At 39.2% G+C, this 19321-nt stretch overlaps 1 protein-coding gene across 1 annotated transcript in view; it reads right to left on the bottom strand.

Moving 5' to 3' along the window:
- LOC124612551 (anaphase-promoting complex subunit 2) overlaps nt 1-19321 on the bottom strand; it is a 115364-nt gene that overhangs the window by 50248 nt on the left and 45795 nt on the right. The window contains exons 6-7 of the mRNA XM_047140826.1: nt 12819-13044; nt 6689-6879 (exon numbers count right to left, since the gene is read on the bottom strand). Coding sequence (XP_046996782.1) covers nt 6689-6879; nt 12819-13044 — 417 coding nt within the window. The remainder of the gene's footprint in view (nt 1-6688; nt 6880-12818; nt 13045-19321) is intronic.

The following is a 19321-nucleotide window of genomic DNA, read 5'->3' on the forward strand; positions in this document are numbered from 1 at the left end:
CATCTAATTAACAGTTCAATTGGGCAGCAGACCTTTCCAGAGCTTTGAAGATCACTGAGATACAACCAGTGTATAAAAAGGGGGCTATCACATACATAAATAATTACCGGCCAATCTCTTTGACTTCAACACTTGGCAAGCTGCTTGAAAGGATAATTCTAGATCAAATGGAATCCTTCTTCTGTAAATACTAACTATTAAATAAAACACAACATGGGTTTCGAAAAGGACGATCTACAATAACAGCATTAGCAACTTTTTTCCATGAACTACTGACAGGCTGGATAAATGAAACAAAGTTATAGGGACTTTCCTAGATCTGTCTAAAGCATTCGATTCTGTGAATCATGCAGTCCTGTTATCCAAGTTAGAAAATTACGGGATAAGAGGAGTAGCTCTAAAATTACTAAGTTCTTATCTCCATGATAGAAGACAGTGCACAAAACTAAATTATAAGAATGAAAGTAAGATCCAAACAGTAAAGTCAGCATACAGAACTCTCAATTGTGGAGTTCCCCAAGGAAGTATACTTGGACCATTCTTGTTTATAGTATATATTAATGATATAATTCAGGTGGTATTGTTATAATTGGCTAATTGATGTATATAATCATTATATGCATGGAGCGAGATATAATGTGCTAATCTGTTTATAACATTATTGTATGGAATGATATACAATTTGCTACTTGATGTATATCTTCATTCTTGGAATGACATGATATTGATATAATTGTGCAAAAAATGACGATGTCCAAGACTGTAAAGTTAACATGGACAAATAAACATTATTATTATTATTATTATTATTATTATTAGATATAATGGTGCTACAGACATTCCTCAGGGAAGTGTGTTGGAGCCCTTGTTGCTCATGTTGTATATTAAAAAGCTGGTGCACCAATGCCATTATCTATAATGAAGTTTTATCAGAAAAAGCTGTGGATGTATTCAGTCTGGTCTTCATAAGATCTCATGCAACTTGCTTTAAATATTCAGAAATGTAAGACAATACAATCCACAAAATGCAAAATGTAGTATTCTGTGACTACAGCATCAATAAGTAATGGACTTAGGAGTATGAAAGATGGAATTGTGATTTCACAATGTGCATACGAGTTAGAAATCATAGTGACTTATATCTGATACTAAACTGAAAAGTATCGTAAAACTCGACTTGAACTGATATCATTCATTAGTTTCCAGTCATTAATAGTATACATAGTGATAATGAGTTTAACTGTGGCCGTATTGGTTAGGCCACATGGTCGTTATTAAAAAACAAATTCGACCAACAGATGTGAGCTCTATTACTAACTAAACAGTCTGACTGCAAAAAGATAATTGAGATAATAATTTACTAGTAGAGAGCTTACAATTGCAACAATCCTGAAAAAGTCTACTTTCAAAATTTCAAGAGCCAGTATTAAGTGAGCAATCTAGGAATATACTACAGTTGTCTACATATCATTCCAATAGAGAGCAAGGTGAAGTATTAGTTCTTGTTGACAGTCGTTCTCTTGTAACTACTAATCAATTCCAGATTCCACATGATATAGTTTGGTGGAGACATAGGGTATCTTGGACACCGCCTCCATCATACCTCCACAAAGGCTATACAAAAGACATTACCTTCAGGGCAGGAATCCAAGTTCAAAAATAAAGTCCTTTTATGGACAACATTGTCAAGATACTAATGGACAGAGAAGAGCATTGGTCAGTCATATGTACATCAGACATCACATAGTGTGTTTTGTGTGACTCTGGCCAGGATCTGATGAAATGAAATGTCTAAAAGGATTCAACCATTTTGTTTAATATAACAGGTGGAATTATACATTGCACCTTTCATATCTACTTAGCACTCTGACACACAGTAAACCCAAATATGACAGAACCCAACACAAAAGAGATCACTCTCCAACATGTCACGATCATTCCCTGTCACCATACACAGGTTCCAGCCAGTCACCAAACTGTGAAAATCAAAAACACTAAATGGGGGATCATCTCTGGAAGATTAAATTCCTGCATGGATGGCAATTGCCAAGAAATCACAACACCCTCATAATCAACAACCAACCAGTCAAGGCACTGTTTGATTCTAGAGTGGCTTTTTGTGTGAAAATCGATACTTATCATTGCAACCTGAAGAGGACTATTTTTTGACATTCAAATGTCACTGTGTTGAGAGTTGCGAATATAAAATATGTTCAATTGACACGAACCTGAGTTGTGAGAATAACTATCAATGATAGAAACACAACCTTTCAAATTGTTTTTTTCATCATAATGCAGCCATAATGTTATCCTTGGATGGGACTTCTTGCAGGCATTACATGCAGTAAAAACGGCAGAAGACTGGAGTTCCAAACTGACAAAGCTACTCCAACAAGTTCACATAACAACAATTGCTCTGGATAATTGTCTGCCACTGAAGATCCATTCATCCCACAGTCATCAACAAGACAAGTTCTAATCAACAGTTTAGATGCTCAGTTTAACTGCGCACCCCTAGTCAAAGTGTTCTGCCTTACAAAAGAAATCTGTTTGCCAGCGATGATCGTAACCATCACAAGTGGAAAGGAGAGCAATGGGACACCAACTGTCATGAACAGCCACAACTCACCCTGAAGAGTGCACTTATGACAACCAAACCACTACAGCAAGGTCAACTCAGTGCCATTGCTGGAGAATCGTGCTACACTTCCATTATCAACTATCCACTACTATCCAACTGCCAACAGGTCTCAGCTCGATTGAGGAACAATGTCAGCTTTCAGGTGCATTCAAGTCTACAGTGGAGACAAGATAGATCAGATGACTCAATGTGAAACATGATGTAGACACTGGGTGTCTTCAGATGAACAACTAACATCTGAGAAGAAAGAAGGGAAAATGCTGTGATATAACACCACTCAGCAATTAGTGTGTGAATGATCCTCCCCTGTGAACCTAGTGAAGAAGAAAGAGGGCATATGGTGTTTCTTCACCAATTAACAGTGGCTAAAAAAAAAGAAGGAGATAGGTCCACTACCACAAACTGATGATCCCTGGCCCTGCTAGAGGGAGCAAAGAGTTTCTCCAATATGGTTATCCAGAATTGATACTATAGACTGAGGTCGATGAAGCAGACTGGGAAAGGACTGCTATCATAACACGTGATAGCATCTGAAGTTCAAATTTATGCTGTTTGGTCTGTGCAACAGTCTGAGCATTTTTGAATACCAGATGAACAACCTGCTTTGCCATCTTAAATAGACATCTGGATTTTGACACATGGCACCTGTCTGCTGTGTTGGAAGACTCATCCAGAAGGTGAACTGATCATCCAAGACCGTTTTTTGGTTTTGATGTTTGCAGTACCCAATGAGTCAACCAAATCAGTAGGAGCATATTTGTGGAAATTGGTTTGTGCCATTTGATTCCCACAGTAAACCAGTGGAAAAATTCTGTTCACACAAAGTTACACATAGCTTAGCAAGCTTAATACAACTGAGGTGTGGCAGGCACCCCAAACATAGCAAGCAACCAAAAGTTTTGCATCAACAGCCGTTAATACCAATGACAACCCCCATGGTAATTACTGAAACATGCTCATACTTTAAGGTAAGAGGTAAAGGGGAAGAATGAGATTCTCCCAGTTCACAAAACCCTAGTTCATCTGGCCACTGCAGAATCTCACAGAGGAATTCAACATTTGGCACTACGCTACTAAGGACAATATTTTGAGAATGCTATTCATGTGGCATGCATTACTTCTCACAGAAAACTAGCAAGAATCCCTCTTTAAACAATGGCAAGTCCAGGATGGAATAACAATAATATGGAAACAAGCAGTACAACAGTCTTTTCATTGTGCCTGTCTGCGACTCAGTGTCTCTTCTTATGGTGAGTAGCAATCTAACCTTTTCATAATATTGTTGTCATTCCATCCTGGACTTTTCATTGTTTAACAATATGGAAAGGATCGACTGCTACTCACAATACAGAGGAGGCATCAATTTACAGACAGGCACAATGAAAAAAGATTGCTTTCAGACAAAATCCTTCTTCTGCAGTAGAACACACACACATACACACAAGCACAACTCGCATATACATGGCCATTGCCTCAGGGCACTAGAGTCGGGTTCTGGGGAATCAAAATAGCTTGTCCAGCTAATGTACTCAACTTAAAATATAAGATAACTGAATTCACTCATGCTAGAACTGTATACAAGGTGTATACATAAAGTTTTAATTGTAACCACGAAAAAATCAAGCTGTGACCATGAAAATTGGTAATATATTCATCCTTCACTGTGACATTGTTCTCAATGATGGACAACTTAGAGAAACGTTGGTTGTTGGAGTCTGTGTTTTTTCTGTTCAGAAAACTTTCCGCTTCAAAAATTACCTAACTTGATTCTGGACATGCCTATTATGCAATGGTTTCTTCATCTAAGAAATGATAAAGTCACTGAGTTCGATGTAAACTGAATGTAGGGGGTGAGCCAAAATTTCATAGCCCCAAGAAAGAGCTTGTGTTAACTGTGTCCTATGCATATTAGCCGGGACACTGAAAACTGATCCACGACCATCTTCACTTTTTCCATTAATGTTTAAACTGTATTACACTGGTCTTCGAGTATCAAGACCTAAAATTTCCTTATGACTCCTGGTTCTTCATAAAGAGTGTATGCCACTTTGTTCTTTGTACTCAGACTTATTTGGTCACACTGAAAGTGTCTGCACCACTTAATCATTGTGTCATACAATGGTGCTTTGTTGCTGTATACTTCCGCCAACTCAGTGTGAATTGTTGAAGTGTTGCTCCCTTCAGGCCGCAGAAAATGTTGTATAATAATACATTGTATCAGTGGATTGCACGATTTTGTTTTGGTTCCATGAGAGGTGTACTACAGAACTACAGCACAGGGTTTTCAATATGTACCAGGAATGCAGATGTATCTCCAAACAAATAAAAAATTAATTATATAACTTTATTTTTTCAAACTTTAGGACTACCCTTTGTATCACACAATGAAGTGCCCAAATAAAAAATTTCATCTTGAATTTCATATCAACTGGAGTTTCTAAACAACAAGAAAACCCATGCCCCTAATGGAACTAAATGCAAGAATCAAGGTGAGAAGAAGAGAAGAAGGCAAAAATCTATTATGTCGCTTTCAAAGTATAGTAATTAAAGAAATCGACTGTATAGAATAATTTTTTGACTACACTACTAACTTCACTTTCCTCTTCAAATTTACAAAATGCAAGACTTAATCATAAAGCAATTCAGAATGTTCTAAGTAATGAGCTGACTGAAATCAGTGTGTGTTATTCTCTGATAATACAGCACCACCCCAGTACTCATAGAAAGGTCTGCCTTGTGAAAATATTGCTAAATGCTGGGGATCAGTAAGACCCTACGAAAAATTGCTCACAAACACTCTTGTTTCAGAAGGAAGAGGAAACGCAAAGTATGAATGGTTCAACTAAAAAACAATGTCAGAATATGGAAGGAAATAGCACAAGTGGTACAAGATATGATACATATGACAATGGATGTCAACTCAGTAGTGTTTCCCTGTCACATCAGATCACTGTGAACACACCATAACCTATTAAAGCCTTTTCTAGTGCTGGGATTCTCTTACATTGCTCCTTGGGAAGATTCCTTTAACACTCAATCATCTAACTGTTAATTAATCCATGCACACATTGCACTGCTTGCATCTGCCTCACTTACATACACTATGACAGGATAATCAAACTTCTTAAATCTAACTACCTTGGAGCAGTCTGTGGCTTATGACACACAGTATCCACTGAAGAATACTCATACAATCATGCAGACAACTCACTAATTAAAAATGAAAGCACGTATAATATTGTCAGAGAATTAATGTATTGAACTGAATGAGAGAGAGGAATGGTGTGTTAGGTAATTAGATCACACTGACAGTAACTTGAAAAGCATTATACTGATTTTTGAGGTCACTGAAATTACACGGAATTGCAATTACACATTCAACCCTCTACTTGGAAAGTATCTTTCTCAACCACTCAATCCCCCCCCTCCAATCCTGGCCCCTCCTCTACCACCATCATGCAGCACCTTTCCTTTGGAAAATGTGTGAGTTTCTCAGATGTATTAGTTAAGTGTAGGGACTGAGATGAGTTCATGTGGAGTTCATATTACTGTTGATTATGAGAGAGAGAAGGAACAGGGGAAGCCTGCCAACAAATAGCCCACTCTTCATGAATAGCTGCAAGCATGTTTATGGAGCTTAATGTTCCCATCTGCCAGCAATATACAGATAACCATCAACAGTGTCACATGCCCTCAGTCTTAGGCGCATTGTGGAAAGGTTTGGAATTTAATCAAGGAGATAACACAAAGTCTGGTAATCAGGAACTTAAAGCTGTCATATTTTCTCCTACTAATGGCCAAATGCTATTGGTAAAAATTCTTCCATCACCAGGATTCAAATCAGCTGTCTTCAAGTTATTCACCTATGCACAAATGTGTGTTAGTAACCTCTGCTACAGAGGCAAGAACGACTAAGGAAATTTAACTCTGTCATTATAGAATACCATGATTCATAATTAAGTTTATCATTTTGCTGTCTGCTGATCAACACGTTAAGTTATCCCATTTTTTCATCTGTAATAAACTAAGTACTGAGATATAACATACAAGGATCAGCATCAACTGGGTCTGGTGTCCAGGACTCCCAATCAGTGGTCGCATCATCATCTGAGATCGAACCTTCATCCAGGGCAAGAACTTCACCTCGCACAAGTTCATCTGCCAGTTCATTTGGATCTTCTTCAGTAAGACTGCTCACTACACATCGCACAGTATCATCTCGATGACGCAAATACTGCCTGTAAAAAATTATATGCTTTTATTCATTTTTTGCTGTTAATTTCACTATGAAGTTTATAAAATGCTGATATACAAAACGCACTTCTGGAAGCAGCACATCTCTCTAACAATTTATTAGTAATTTTCTCTATGACAGAAATTGAAATTTTCAAAATTGGACACTGACTTGAAAAATGAACAGGTTTCTGTTTCAATCAGTTACTACAAAAAATTATGGCAGCATGCTGTCATTATAAAGTGTATTTTCCTTGGCTTTTCAAATCTGTATTGCGTGCTGAATATGGCCCAATTCTGTAGTCATCATTTCTGTCCAAACTTTTCAATCATTTTGATATTGCAGAGTAATTATGAATTTAAAGTTTAATCGGATAATAAGTACATGATGTCAAGACAATAACAAACAGTATCAAGTCTTTCAGGCTAGTTTCTTGCAGTGGTTCATCCGAACCGCAGTGGTGTCCCCTCTTAAGCCTTTCTGCTAGCATTGCAGTTACTTGTGTAAAACATTCTTAGACTTCTTGGCGCATCAATTCAGGTAAAACCTCGAGCTTTTGATGATTACCTCCATCGCCTTCATCAAAAGCAACTGACTGTCAAAACTAATGCTGTGGTGACCTTATACAGCCTGTAAACGGCTTCTGATTGGTTGGTAATTACATAGTGCTGTCACAACTGGTGTCAACGTCTTCACTACTGCTCCTGTCATAGCGTAAACATTGTGACAAAAATCTCTGATTTTTCTCTGCATTGAGAGCTCACTTCCATGCACTGCTAAGATTACGTTTGCTGTCACGGTTGAAGATTTTCTCCCACATTCTTATTTTTACAGCCTCTTTAATCACACAGTCTTATTATGTAGGAACCTGGGACAAAGAATTTGTTTTGTCACACAATATTTTATGTTTGTTTGTGAGGCTGTGCTCAGTAACTGTAGATTTCTCCAGTTCTCGATTTTTAATATGCCACTGATGTTCTGCATATCAGTCGGAAACAGTGCGTATAGATTGACCAATGCAATTGCTTCCACACTCACAAGGGATGTTGTAGATCCCAGAGATCCTGATGCCTAGATGTCCTTAACAGGGCATAGCATCTCCTTTATCTTCTTAGGAGATTGGAAAATAGATCTTATAGCTCACCTTCCCAGGACTCAGCCTATTTTGCTGGATGTAACACTGCAGAAAGGAAGGAATGCAATTGGTAGCTCATCACATGAATGTTCAACATTTTCACTTTTCATTTTCTTTGAGAATACTGACTTCATATCACACAACCCATAGCCATTCTTTCGGAATACATACTATGGATGATTAATTTTGGAATCCAAGTGGTCCTTGTCAGAAACAGTTTATGCTCTGTGTACCAGTGTATTTAGAGCTGCTCTCTTCTGGACTGGATCGTGAAAGCTCTGGGTGCTAAGATATAAATCATTGTGCATTGGCTTGCAGTACACTGAGTGGTCAAGGTGTCCATTTGACTTCTGTTGTACCAAAAAATCTAAAAAGGTAAGCCTTCCCTCTTTCTCTGTCTAGACGGTGATCTGGATGTTTGGGTGCATACTATTCATACGAGGGTTGTTTTTTAAGTAAGGGCCATTTTTATTTTTTAAAAAAAGATGCAAATACTTTCGTAAAAAAAACTTTTATTTTCTGATTCTACACACTTTTACCTATTTTTCTACATAGTTGCCTTGTTTATTTAAACACTTGTCATACCGTACAACTAAGTTTTTAATTCCCTCTTCAAAGAATTCGGCCGCCTGCTCCGACAGCCAAGAGTTCACGGCCGCTTGCACTTCACTTCATTGTCGTCATTGAAGCGCTGCCCGCCAAGATGGTGTTTCAGGTACTGGAAAAGGTGAAAATCGCTAGGAGCAAGATCGGGGCTGTATGGTGCATGGTCCAAAACTTCCCAGCCAAAAGAATCAATCAAATCCCGAGTCTTTTGAGAGGTGTGAGGCCTAGCGTTATCGTGCAAGAGCAAAACTCCTTTTGTCAGCATGCCGTGCCTTTTGTTTTGAATTGCTCTGCGGAGCTTCTTTAGAGTTGCACAGTAGGCATCTGAGTTGATTGTCGTTCCTCGTGGCATAAAGTCCACTAGCAAAACACCGCGCCGGTCCCAGAACACAGTTGCCATAATCTTGCGCTTTGACAGCGTTTGTTTGGCTTTGACCTTGACGGGTGAGTTTGTGTGTCGCCATTCCATCGATTGTCGCTTGCTTTCGGGAGTGATATGGGATGCCCATGTTTCATCTCCAGTGACAATTTGACTCAACATGTCATCCCTGTCTTCCTCGTAATGAATCAAAAAGTCCAATGAAGTGGCAAATCTCTTCCCTTTGTGGTCCTCTGTGAGGAGTCTGGGTACCCACCGAGAACACAGTTTTTTAAAGTTTAGGTTTTCAGACACAATTTTGTACAAAACCGATCTTGAAACTTGCGGAAATTCCAAAGAAAGAGTGGAAATTGTGAATCTTCTGTCCTCACGAATCTTTGTTTCGACTGCATCCACCAAATCATCAGTGATCACAGAGGGCCGGCCTGAGCGTTCTTCGTCATGGACGTTTTGACTACCATTTTTAAACTCTCTAACCCATTGACGCACTTTACGTTCACTCATTGCATTCAAGCCATAAACTTCTGTTAACCGACGATGAATTTCTGCAGCTGATAGGCTTCTCGCAGTCAAAAAACGTATCATTGACCGTATCTCACACGCGGCGGGCGATTCAATAATCGTAAACATTATAAAGTAGCACAGCAATGCGTACACGTCAGCTACAGAGCTGCAACTTGCATCAGTGTGAATGGGAAGGATGCCGGCAAGTGGCGCGGTGGCTTGCTGCGGCGTCCACGCGAACTACGGGACTATACGCGTGAACGGCCCTTACTTAAAAAACAACCCTCGTACATTCATGGAAGTGCTCAAGAGCTGCTGTGCCATGTGGCCAGACCATAAATTTGTTGTCAATATAATGTTAAAATGAAGATGGATGAAGGGGAGCCAAATTTAATGAAGTTACTTATCTTGTTGAGTTATTCAGAACTGTGGCCCATCTTGAAGTGGTGTATAATGTTCCTCAGCTGAGAAAGGCTGTAAAAAACTAGCTGTGCTACATGTGTCAACAGGGTGCACAGAGGTAGCTAACTGTCTTATATCCGTCAGGCATGTTCATCTCATTATATCTGGCTATAATTACTAAATGCAAAAAAAAATTCCTGAATGAATTATCTGTTCTGTATTATCACTTCTGGTATATAAATTTGGTACCAAGTCTGCCCTAGCACACAGTTCCAGGAATGAGAGTACAAAAATAATCATGGTTTATACGAATCCTTTCAAACTTACAGCAGCACACACTTTGTAGCAGCCAGCTTAGGATGTTAACACAGGACATGTTATCAAAAGAACCACAATTCATAATAGCTAATAAGCATTTTGTAAAAAACATATGGTGTTTAATGGTTTTGAATGCTCACTCAAATGCCACTCAGTTGTTCACATTTAGTACTCTTGAAAGTTCACTGTTATGACTGTGCAGCATGATACTTGGAATTTTTACATTTCAAAAGAAAGTGTCAGATCTCACTAAATCTTCCCAAAGTTTTCATGTACATCATCCATGACTGATTACAAACTTTTATGGATCAATTCAAAACAACTACTGCACAATCTTATTAAAAAAATGATGAGAGATTTGGGCTACTTGACCTCGCATCACAAGAGCTGACCGACCATGGATTCCTCAAGACTTATGTGGAAAATCCTCTAGTGATACCAAAGTGTGCAAAAGACTACTTCTACAACTGGCTGAATAACATGGTAGTCTATCAGTGTTCTATTTCAACTCACACAACCTGACAAGCTCCCCCTTTCGACCGTTCCCAGTTCCAAAATCAATTTACACACAAAATACAAATCAATACATTAAAAAATAAAATAAATATAAGCCCAGCTTTTCTCACATGAAGGGCTGAAGTAAACATCACATTACTAAAGGATCAAAGACTGACTGCTTTACAGTCATTATCTTCCCCTATGTATGTGACTCATTCCAAGGTTTCACAATATGATTAATATGCTCACACACATTTATTTATTTATTAACAATTTCAAGGATCCACAATTCACATTCACACTTTGCATTCACTCATACAACACACTGAGGTGACAAAAGTCATAGGAAACCTCCTAATATCATGTTGGACTTCATTTTGCCTGGCATAGCGCAGCAACTCAAGATGGCATGGATTCAACAAATTGTTGGAAGTCCTCTGTAGAAATATTGAGTCACACCGCCTCTACACCCACCCATAATTGTGAAAATGTAGCCTGTGCAGGATTTTGTACCTGAATTGACCTCTCGATTATGTCCCACAAGTGTTCGACGGGATTGATGTCGGGCAATCTGGGTGGCCAAATCACTTGCTCAAATTGTCTAGAATGTTCTTCAAACCAATTGTGAACAACTGTGGTATAGTGAGGTGGTACATCGTCACCCATAAAAATTTCATCGCTGTTTGGGACCATGAAGTCCATGAATGGCTGCAAATGGTCTCCAAGCAGCCGAACATAACTATTTCCCATCAATGATCAGTTCAGTTGGACCAGAGGATCCAGTCCATTCTATGTAAACACACCGTACACCATTAAGGAGCCACCAACAGCTTGCACAGGGCCCTACTGACAACTTCTGTGCTGACTTGAAACCCTACCATCAGCTCTTACCAACTGAAGTCAGGATTCATCTGACCAAGCCACGGCTTTCCAGTCACCTAGGGTCCAACCAATATGGTCATGAGCCCAGGAGAAGTGCTGCAGGTGATGTCATGTCGTTAGCAAAGCTGTTTGTGTTGGTCTTCTGCTGCCCATTAGCAAAGCTGTTCGTGTTGGTCTTCTGCTGCCATAGCCCATTAACACCAAATTTCGCTGCACTGTCCTAACAGATAAGTTTGTCGTACATCCCACATTGATTTCTGAATTTATTTCGTGCAATGTTGCTTGTCTGTTAGCACTGACAACTCTACACAAACACCACTGCTCTCGGTTGTTATGTGAAGGACATCAGCCACTGCCTTGTCCATGACGAGAGGTAATGCCTGAAATTTGGCAGTCTTGGCACACTCTTGACACTGCAGATCTCAGAATATTGAATTCCCTAACAGTTTCCAATATGGAATGTTCCATGCATCTAGCTCCACATACCATTCTACATTCAATGTCTGTTAATTCCCGTCATGGGGCCATAATCACGTCAAACACCTTTTCACATGAATCACCCAAGTACAAATGACAGCTCCACCAACATACTGCTCTTTTATACTGAGTATATGTGATACTACTGCCATCTGTATTTCTGCATATCACTATCCCCTGGCTTTTGTTGCCTCAGTCTACATCATATGAGAAGAATGGCATCTGATAAATGAAGTAATGGTGGTTGTCCGAAACTGGAACTATTACGTAAATTTTAGCTTTTCAATTAATTTGCTGTTTACTTAGTTATTTAATAATAAAGTACTTAGTTACAGTCCTTCATTGACTTTTACACAAAACAAATTAAGATGTAAAGAAGTTATTTTTATGGAAAGTACTAAATTCTGTATTTTGTGTATTTCAGAAATTTCTTTAGATATTAAACCGAAATTCATACAGTCATTACTCACTGCCATTACACAAGGGCTGCACAAAGAAATGGGTTGGTACAACTGTCTTTAATCACTCTCAGAGATGTACATAATATTTGGTATCTGTTAAGTACACATGTTCAGTTTGGCTTGAGGAACTGGTCGACTCACATCTAACATACATTTTCCATATAATTTTCAAAAGCAGGTGATTGATTGTCTACCCTCATTATTTTTATATCATACTACTAAATTACTGATAAAATGCATGAAAATATTTACATCTTATAACTAAGCAACACTCCACATACCGTACAGGCTGTGTTACAGTGTCCAACAGTACTCCTGAGGGGTCCAGTTGTCGAAGGGCACGAATAGCGGCAACATAAGCAGTCAGAATATCACCAGTATTGACACCAGGATGCAAGAGTCGAGTTTCCAGTGCCCTTTGTAGCCGTTGCACTAGGGTTTTGCGAAGATCTGTTTTTTGTAAACACACACGAAGATCTTCAACTGCTGGCTGTGAATCTGGATATTCTGTATGAGAAATGTACACAATTATTTGTATTATCTACCTCCAAAGAAAGTGTATAACATGAACACCTGCATCTGTACAAACCAAGATACTAAAATAGAATTAGTATTTGTTAATCAATAATTAATAGTTAAATTGAAGAAATTTAATACTGCAAATTCAGGAATGAGTGTGTGTGTTTTTACAGTTTATGGGCACTCAATTACGAATTATAAGCATCGTTGCTGAAAGAGAAACAAATGTGTTTAAAATATCTAAAACATTAAAAAGGTGTAAAACACAAACTTACTGACAACTGCAATCGCTCACATCCCTGTACACATTCACACTACTACACACACTGAATGTTGATGCTCTAGAACTTTTTTAAAATGTGAATAACACAAGAAGACAAAAAAATGGATGAGCCAGACACCCAGAAAACACACAAAAACTCCTCTCTCATATTTTAGGGAACAACTAAATGTTTAACAGTATCTACACAGAGGGCAACTCTGCACGCAAATTACACTACCCAATTTTTTAAATATAAAACACAGTCAATTAAAATCACACTATGATCTGTCGGCCATAGGCACCATGCATTGGAGGACCCTTTCATTGGAGCAGAAGCTGGATGTAATGGGACTGTGTCCTGTATGCGGACACACAAGAAGGACTATATCCCATCTATAATACTGAGAGGAGGTATGTCGTGACTGCCCGACCTCACTAGCCATAGCACATTATCCATCAGTTCCTACAATACTTCTTCCTGCTATACATGGCAATTAGGTGATAGCATGTAGGGGGACAACATATTGAATCATTTGATTATTGCTACATGCCTCCTCTGCCAACCCATCTGTTAATTCATTTTCCTCAATATTGAGCATGTCCTTATTGCTGCTTTTTTGGTTACTAATAGGTTGTCTCTCAATATAAGTAACTAACAAAAGTAGTAAGTGTGTGCTTGGTCTTCATATAATGGTCACAGGTTTCCTCTGTTGTTATGTCACAAAGTTAAACCATTTTCTTGATTTCTTATGTGCTCTGGCACCCAACAAAATGATACCTCCTCCTCCAGCTTTTGTAGCCAGAAAATTGAGTCCTGGATAGTTTGGACTAATTCATACTGCTAGGTACAGGCATTGTAGAGACAGAAAGGGCCTTGGAAAACAAAGAAGATGAGGACATTTGTCTGAATATGTCTGTCTATTTTAGCATCCTCAAGATAACTTTTAGTTTTGCATCAGAAACATTAAATTCTTTAGAGAGACAGACCTCAAGGATACATTCAGAGAAAACCACAGAGAAGCCAAGAGAGTCCATCTGTTTACAACCAACAATGCAATTAAAGTGCTCATTTAAAATTTTATAAAATGTCATATTAAAACCATAAGCAGAAGTGCAGTCTGGCCTATACATCATTAAATTTCTCTGAGCCTCTTCAATAGCCAGGCTTACAATTAATTCAACCCTGGATTTAAGTGGTACTTGCCAAGTGTGTTCAGCTAATGTTCCATAAGGATCCAAAATGACCATGTTGCTTGTGGATGATTTGAGAAAATTTGTTTCATAGTAGGATGCTTATGTGGTATGCTGGTGATGTGGGACAGTGAGGATCTTATATGCCCGATGCACTTGAGGTGCAATACCACCAGATGGCAAGTGGTGGCTCCCTAGCCTCAACACAGAGGCAGCTTATGGGGCTGGTCCTGTAAGAACCTGTGGCCAGACTGATACCCTCATGTTGCGCAGCATAAATGATGGCATGTAAATGGACTCATATGAGACTGTCCTGAATGTTTTGTCTGAAAATTACTTTGAGCAGACAGTTAAAGAAACAATGTGTGTAGGCAATGTCTCAGACCTCCTATAATTAACAGACTTGAACTTTTCGTATCAGTTAATGTGGAGGAGGGACTCCACGATAGTAAAGCTGTGATAGCATTAATGACTATGAGTATCACATGGAATGTTAAAAATGGCATGAAAATTTAGCAAGAGTGACAGAGAGACTGCAGCATACCTAACTACTCAATGTAAAATATGCAGCTCTGAAGACTAATATGTGGAGCAGAAACGGGTAAAACTCAAAAGCATTGTACAATGTGCCTCAGACAAGTAGCTGCTCAGCAAGGTTATAAGAGATGGAAAAGACCCATCGTGACTCAACAGATGTATAAAGAGTTGCTGCAAAAGCAAAGAGAGCGTCGTCTCCAGTTTAAGCAAAGTCAAAGCCTGGTAGACAAACAGAAGATGAATGAAGACAAAATGAGTGTGAGGAGAGCAATGCAACAAGCATTGGTTTGAATATCGCATGCAACTGGAAGCACACCTCATCAGCTATAATGTTACTGACATGGCGCATATTGCTTTTCGTGCATCAGTGCTGATGTGTACCATCTATGTTTAAAACTGTGCTCTGATTCTCTTCCAGAAGATGTTAGTTACAGCAATCTCATTCATAAACTTGGTGAACATTTTGACACTCAGCTTCAGCTGCTGGTGAGGTCCAAATTTGTTCATCTCAAGAAGCAGCCTGAACAGACTTTACAACTGTGGATTGCTGAACTTAGAGGCCAAACAAGACATTGCAGGTTCAATTGTTCTTATGGACTCAGCTACAGTAGTCTTATGTTACATGACGCAATCACACAAACTGTGTCAGAAGTATCCATTCACAGTGCTATTCTAAAATTGCCAGATCGTGACCTGATAACAGTTTTATCTATTGTGCAGTCTCAAGGTATTGTGAACACAACTGAGACTGATTTTGAGGCTCTGAGTATTTCTCATGTTCACACTGCACAAGACACTTAGTCTAAAGCTCATCTAAATGGATGTCAGAATAAAAGTAAGTGCAAAGGTAAAAACTTTCATTCTCATGGTACACCTGCTGTACTACAGAACAGGACGAGGAAGCTTTGAATTTCATATCACAACAGAAAAGCTTGTCCTTGCTGACACAAAGTGTTTCCAGTGTGGTAGGCAAGGTCACATCCCAACAGTCTATTTACACAGTAGCCAGGGCAAGCTGCAGGCTGACATATGGCTACAGCAAAGCTAACAGGAAGTGCACGTCATGTCAGCAATGCCATTACAGCCAGCGCAAATGAAGACTCATGTTTCTGCATTGCGAAAACCTTCTGATATAGCACACGACAGACATACTTTTTGTCCATTTAAGAGTAGTTCACCAGACAATTAAATTTTAGTTAACCACAGATGTATCTACTTTACTTATCAATAAAGACACACAAGAAACGATCGGCAGCCCACGGCTACAGCAACCTGTTTTGTCTCCGTATAATGGAACACCAGTACCTAAGTCACCAGCAACTTTTTGTAATGTTACCAAATGTGTTTCATTTTACATACTCAGTTCTAGGAACAGTGTCGACATTTTTAGTTTAGACTTGTTTGATTTGTCGGGCCTGTGCATGCAAGAAACTGTATTACGAATCAGAGCTTCAGTGCCTCATACTAATGTTTCACATATATGTAATATGTAAGGAAGGGTTCCCTTTGTGCGGTTTCACAAATGTCATGGCACATTTCAACAGTTAAAGGACACATTATTACATCTTCGTCATCTGATTAATTTTGATCCAGCTGAGCCTGTCGAGTTAACTGTGGATTGCATCATCTTATGGGATTGGAGCTGTGCTCTCCCACATGATTGCTTCACTTGATAGGTCCACAGCCTTTTCCTGACACTCTCAACAAATTGCAGTGCAATTACAGTCAACTTTATAAAGAGGTGCTCGCCATTATCCATGGTGTTCCACCAATACTTGTAGGGTCAGAAGTTCTATTTGATTTCAGATCATTGCTCTTTAGCAGCTTTGTTCAGTCCTTCCAAGCCTGTCCCACCACTGACAGTGCAAAAACTGCAACAATTGGCTCTGTGTGTGTCTAAATATCAGTACGAATTGTACAGACCCACTGCCCAACATTTGGATGCTGATTTGTCTTGATTACTGGTCAGTACTGACACAGCTTTTGATTCATATGTGGAAACATGTTATCAAAGCAGTATCCAGGATTTTGAAAGTCTTCAAAATCCTCCTCTCAATTTTCAAGTATTGCTGCAACAACTGCTTTCAACCCAGCACTTCATGTAGTTTTGCAATATGTGCACTATAGGTGGCTACATAGATTGAAAGAAATTCCGGACCCAGTGGCACATCGCTACTTTTTACATTGTCACACGCTATTTACGCAGTCATGTGTTCTGCTTTTGTGTACAGCGAATGATAATGCACTGCTTGTGACTCCTCACTCCATCCAGTGGGAAGTTTTGTCTTTGTTGCACCAAGGTCACTGCAGCGTAGTTCACACAAAGCAATTCATCCAACATCACTGCACTTGGTAGGGCATGGACGTGCAGAATGACAAATGACCTCTCATTGTTATGTTTGTGTGGAACACCAGTAATCTCCATTGCAACGATTTTTTGAGTTACAATGTCCATCCAGACCGTGGAAATGCATCCGTATTGATTTCATGGGTGCAATCTTGGTCATGCAATGCAGGAGACACATACAGAAAATTTTCTTTTGTTATCCCCATGACCACTACTGCTAGTATGGTATCTGCTTTGTCTTCTACGGTACCGGTATTCTGTGTTTTGAAGATCTTCCTAAGGAATCGTGCTACACTTCCATTATCAACTATCCACTACTATCCAACTGCCAACAGGTCTCAGCTCGATTGAGGAACAATGTCAGCTTTCAGGTGCATTCAAGTCTACAGTGGAGACAAGATAGATCAGATGACTCAATGTGAAACATGATGTAGACACTGGGTGTCTTCAGATGAACAACTAACATCTGAGAAGAAAGAAGGGAAAATGCTGTGATATAACACCACTCAGCAATTAGTGTGTGAATGATCCTCCCCTGTGAACCTAGTGAAGAAGAAAGAGGGCATATGGTGTTACTTCACCAATTAACAGTGGCTAAAAAAAAAAAAGGAGATAGGTCCACTACCACAAACTGATGATCCCTGGCCCTGCTAGAGGGAGCAAAGAGTTTCTCCAATATGGTTATCCAGAATTGATACTATAGACTGAGGTCGATGAAGCAGACTGGGAAAGGACTGCTATCATAACACGTGATAGCATCTGAAGTTCAAATTTATGCTGTTTGGTCTGTGCAACAGTCTGAGCATTTTTGAATACCAGATGAACAACCTGCTTTGCCATCTTAAATAGACATCTGGATTTTGACACATGGCACCTGTCTGCTGTGTTGGAAGACTCATCCAGAAGGTGAACTGATCATCCAAGACCGTTTTTTGGTTTTGATGTTTGCAGTACCCAATGAGTCAACCAAATCAGTAGGAGCATATTTGTGGAAATTGGTTTGTGCCATTTGATTCCCACAGTAAACCAGTGGAAAAATTCTGTTCACACAAAGTTACACATAGCTTAGCAAGCTTAATACAACTGAGGTGTGGCAGGCACCCCAAACATAGCAAGCAACCAAAAGTTTTGCATCAACAGCCGTTAATACCAATGACAACCCCCATGGTAATTACTGAAACATGCTCATACTTTAAGGTAAGAGGTAAAGGGGAAGAATGAGATTCTCCCAGTTCACAAAACCCTAGTTCACCTGGCCACTGCAGAATCTCACAGAGGAATTCAACATTTGGCACTACGCTACTAAGGACAATATTTTGAGAATGCTATTCATGTGGCATGCATTACTTCTCACAGAAAACTAGCAAGAATCCCTCTTTAAATGCCATTACAGCCAGCGCAAATGAAGACTCATGTTTCAGCATTGCGAAAACCTTCTGATATAGCACACGACAGACATACTTTTTGTCCATTTAAGAGTAGTTCACCAGACAATTAAATTTTAGTTAACCACAGATGTATCTACTTTACTTATCAATAAAGACACACAAGAAACGATCGGCAGCCCACGGCTACAGCAACCTGTTTTGTCTCCGTATAATGGAACACCAGTACCTAAGTCACCAGCAACTTTTTGTAATGTTACCAAATGTGTTTCATTTTACATACTCAGTTCTAGGAACAGTGTCGACATTTTTAGTTTAGACTTGTTTGATTTGTCGGGCCTGTGCATGCAAGAAACTGTATTACGAATCAGAGCTTCAGTGCCTCATACTAATGTTTCACATATATGTAATATGTAAGGAAGGGTTCCCTTTGTGCGGTTTCACAAATGTCATGGCACATTTCAACAGTTAAAGGACACATTATTACATCTTCGTCATCTGATTAATTTTGATCCAGCTGAGCCTGTCGAGTTAACTGTGGAT

Source organism: Schistocerca americana, chromosome 4 (assembly GCF_021461395.2).
Source record: "Schistocerca americana isolate TAMUIC-IGC-003095 chromosome 4, iqSchAmer2.1, whole genome shotgun sequence".
NCBI lineage: Eukaryota > Metazoa > Arthropoda > Insecta > Orthoptera > Acrididae > Schistocerca > Schistocerca americana.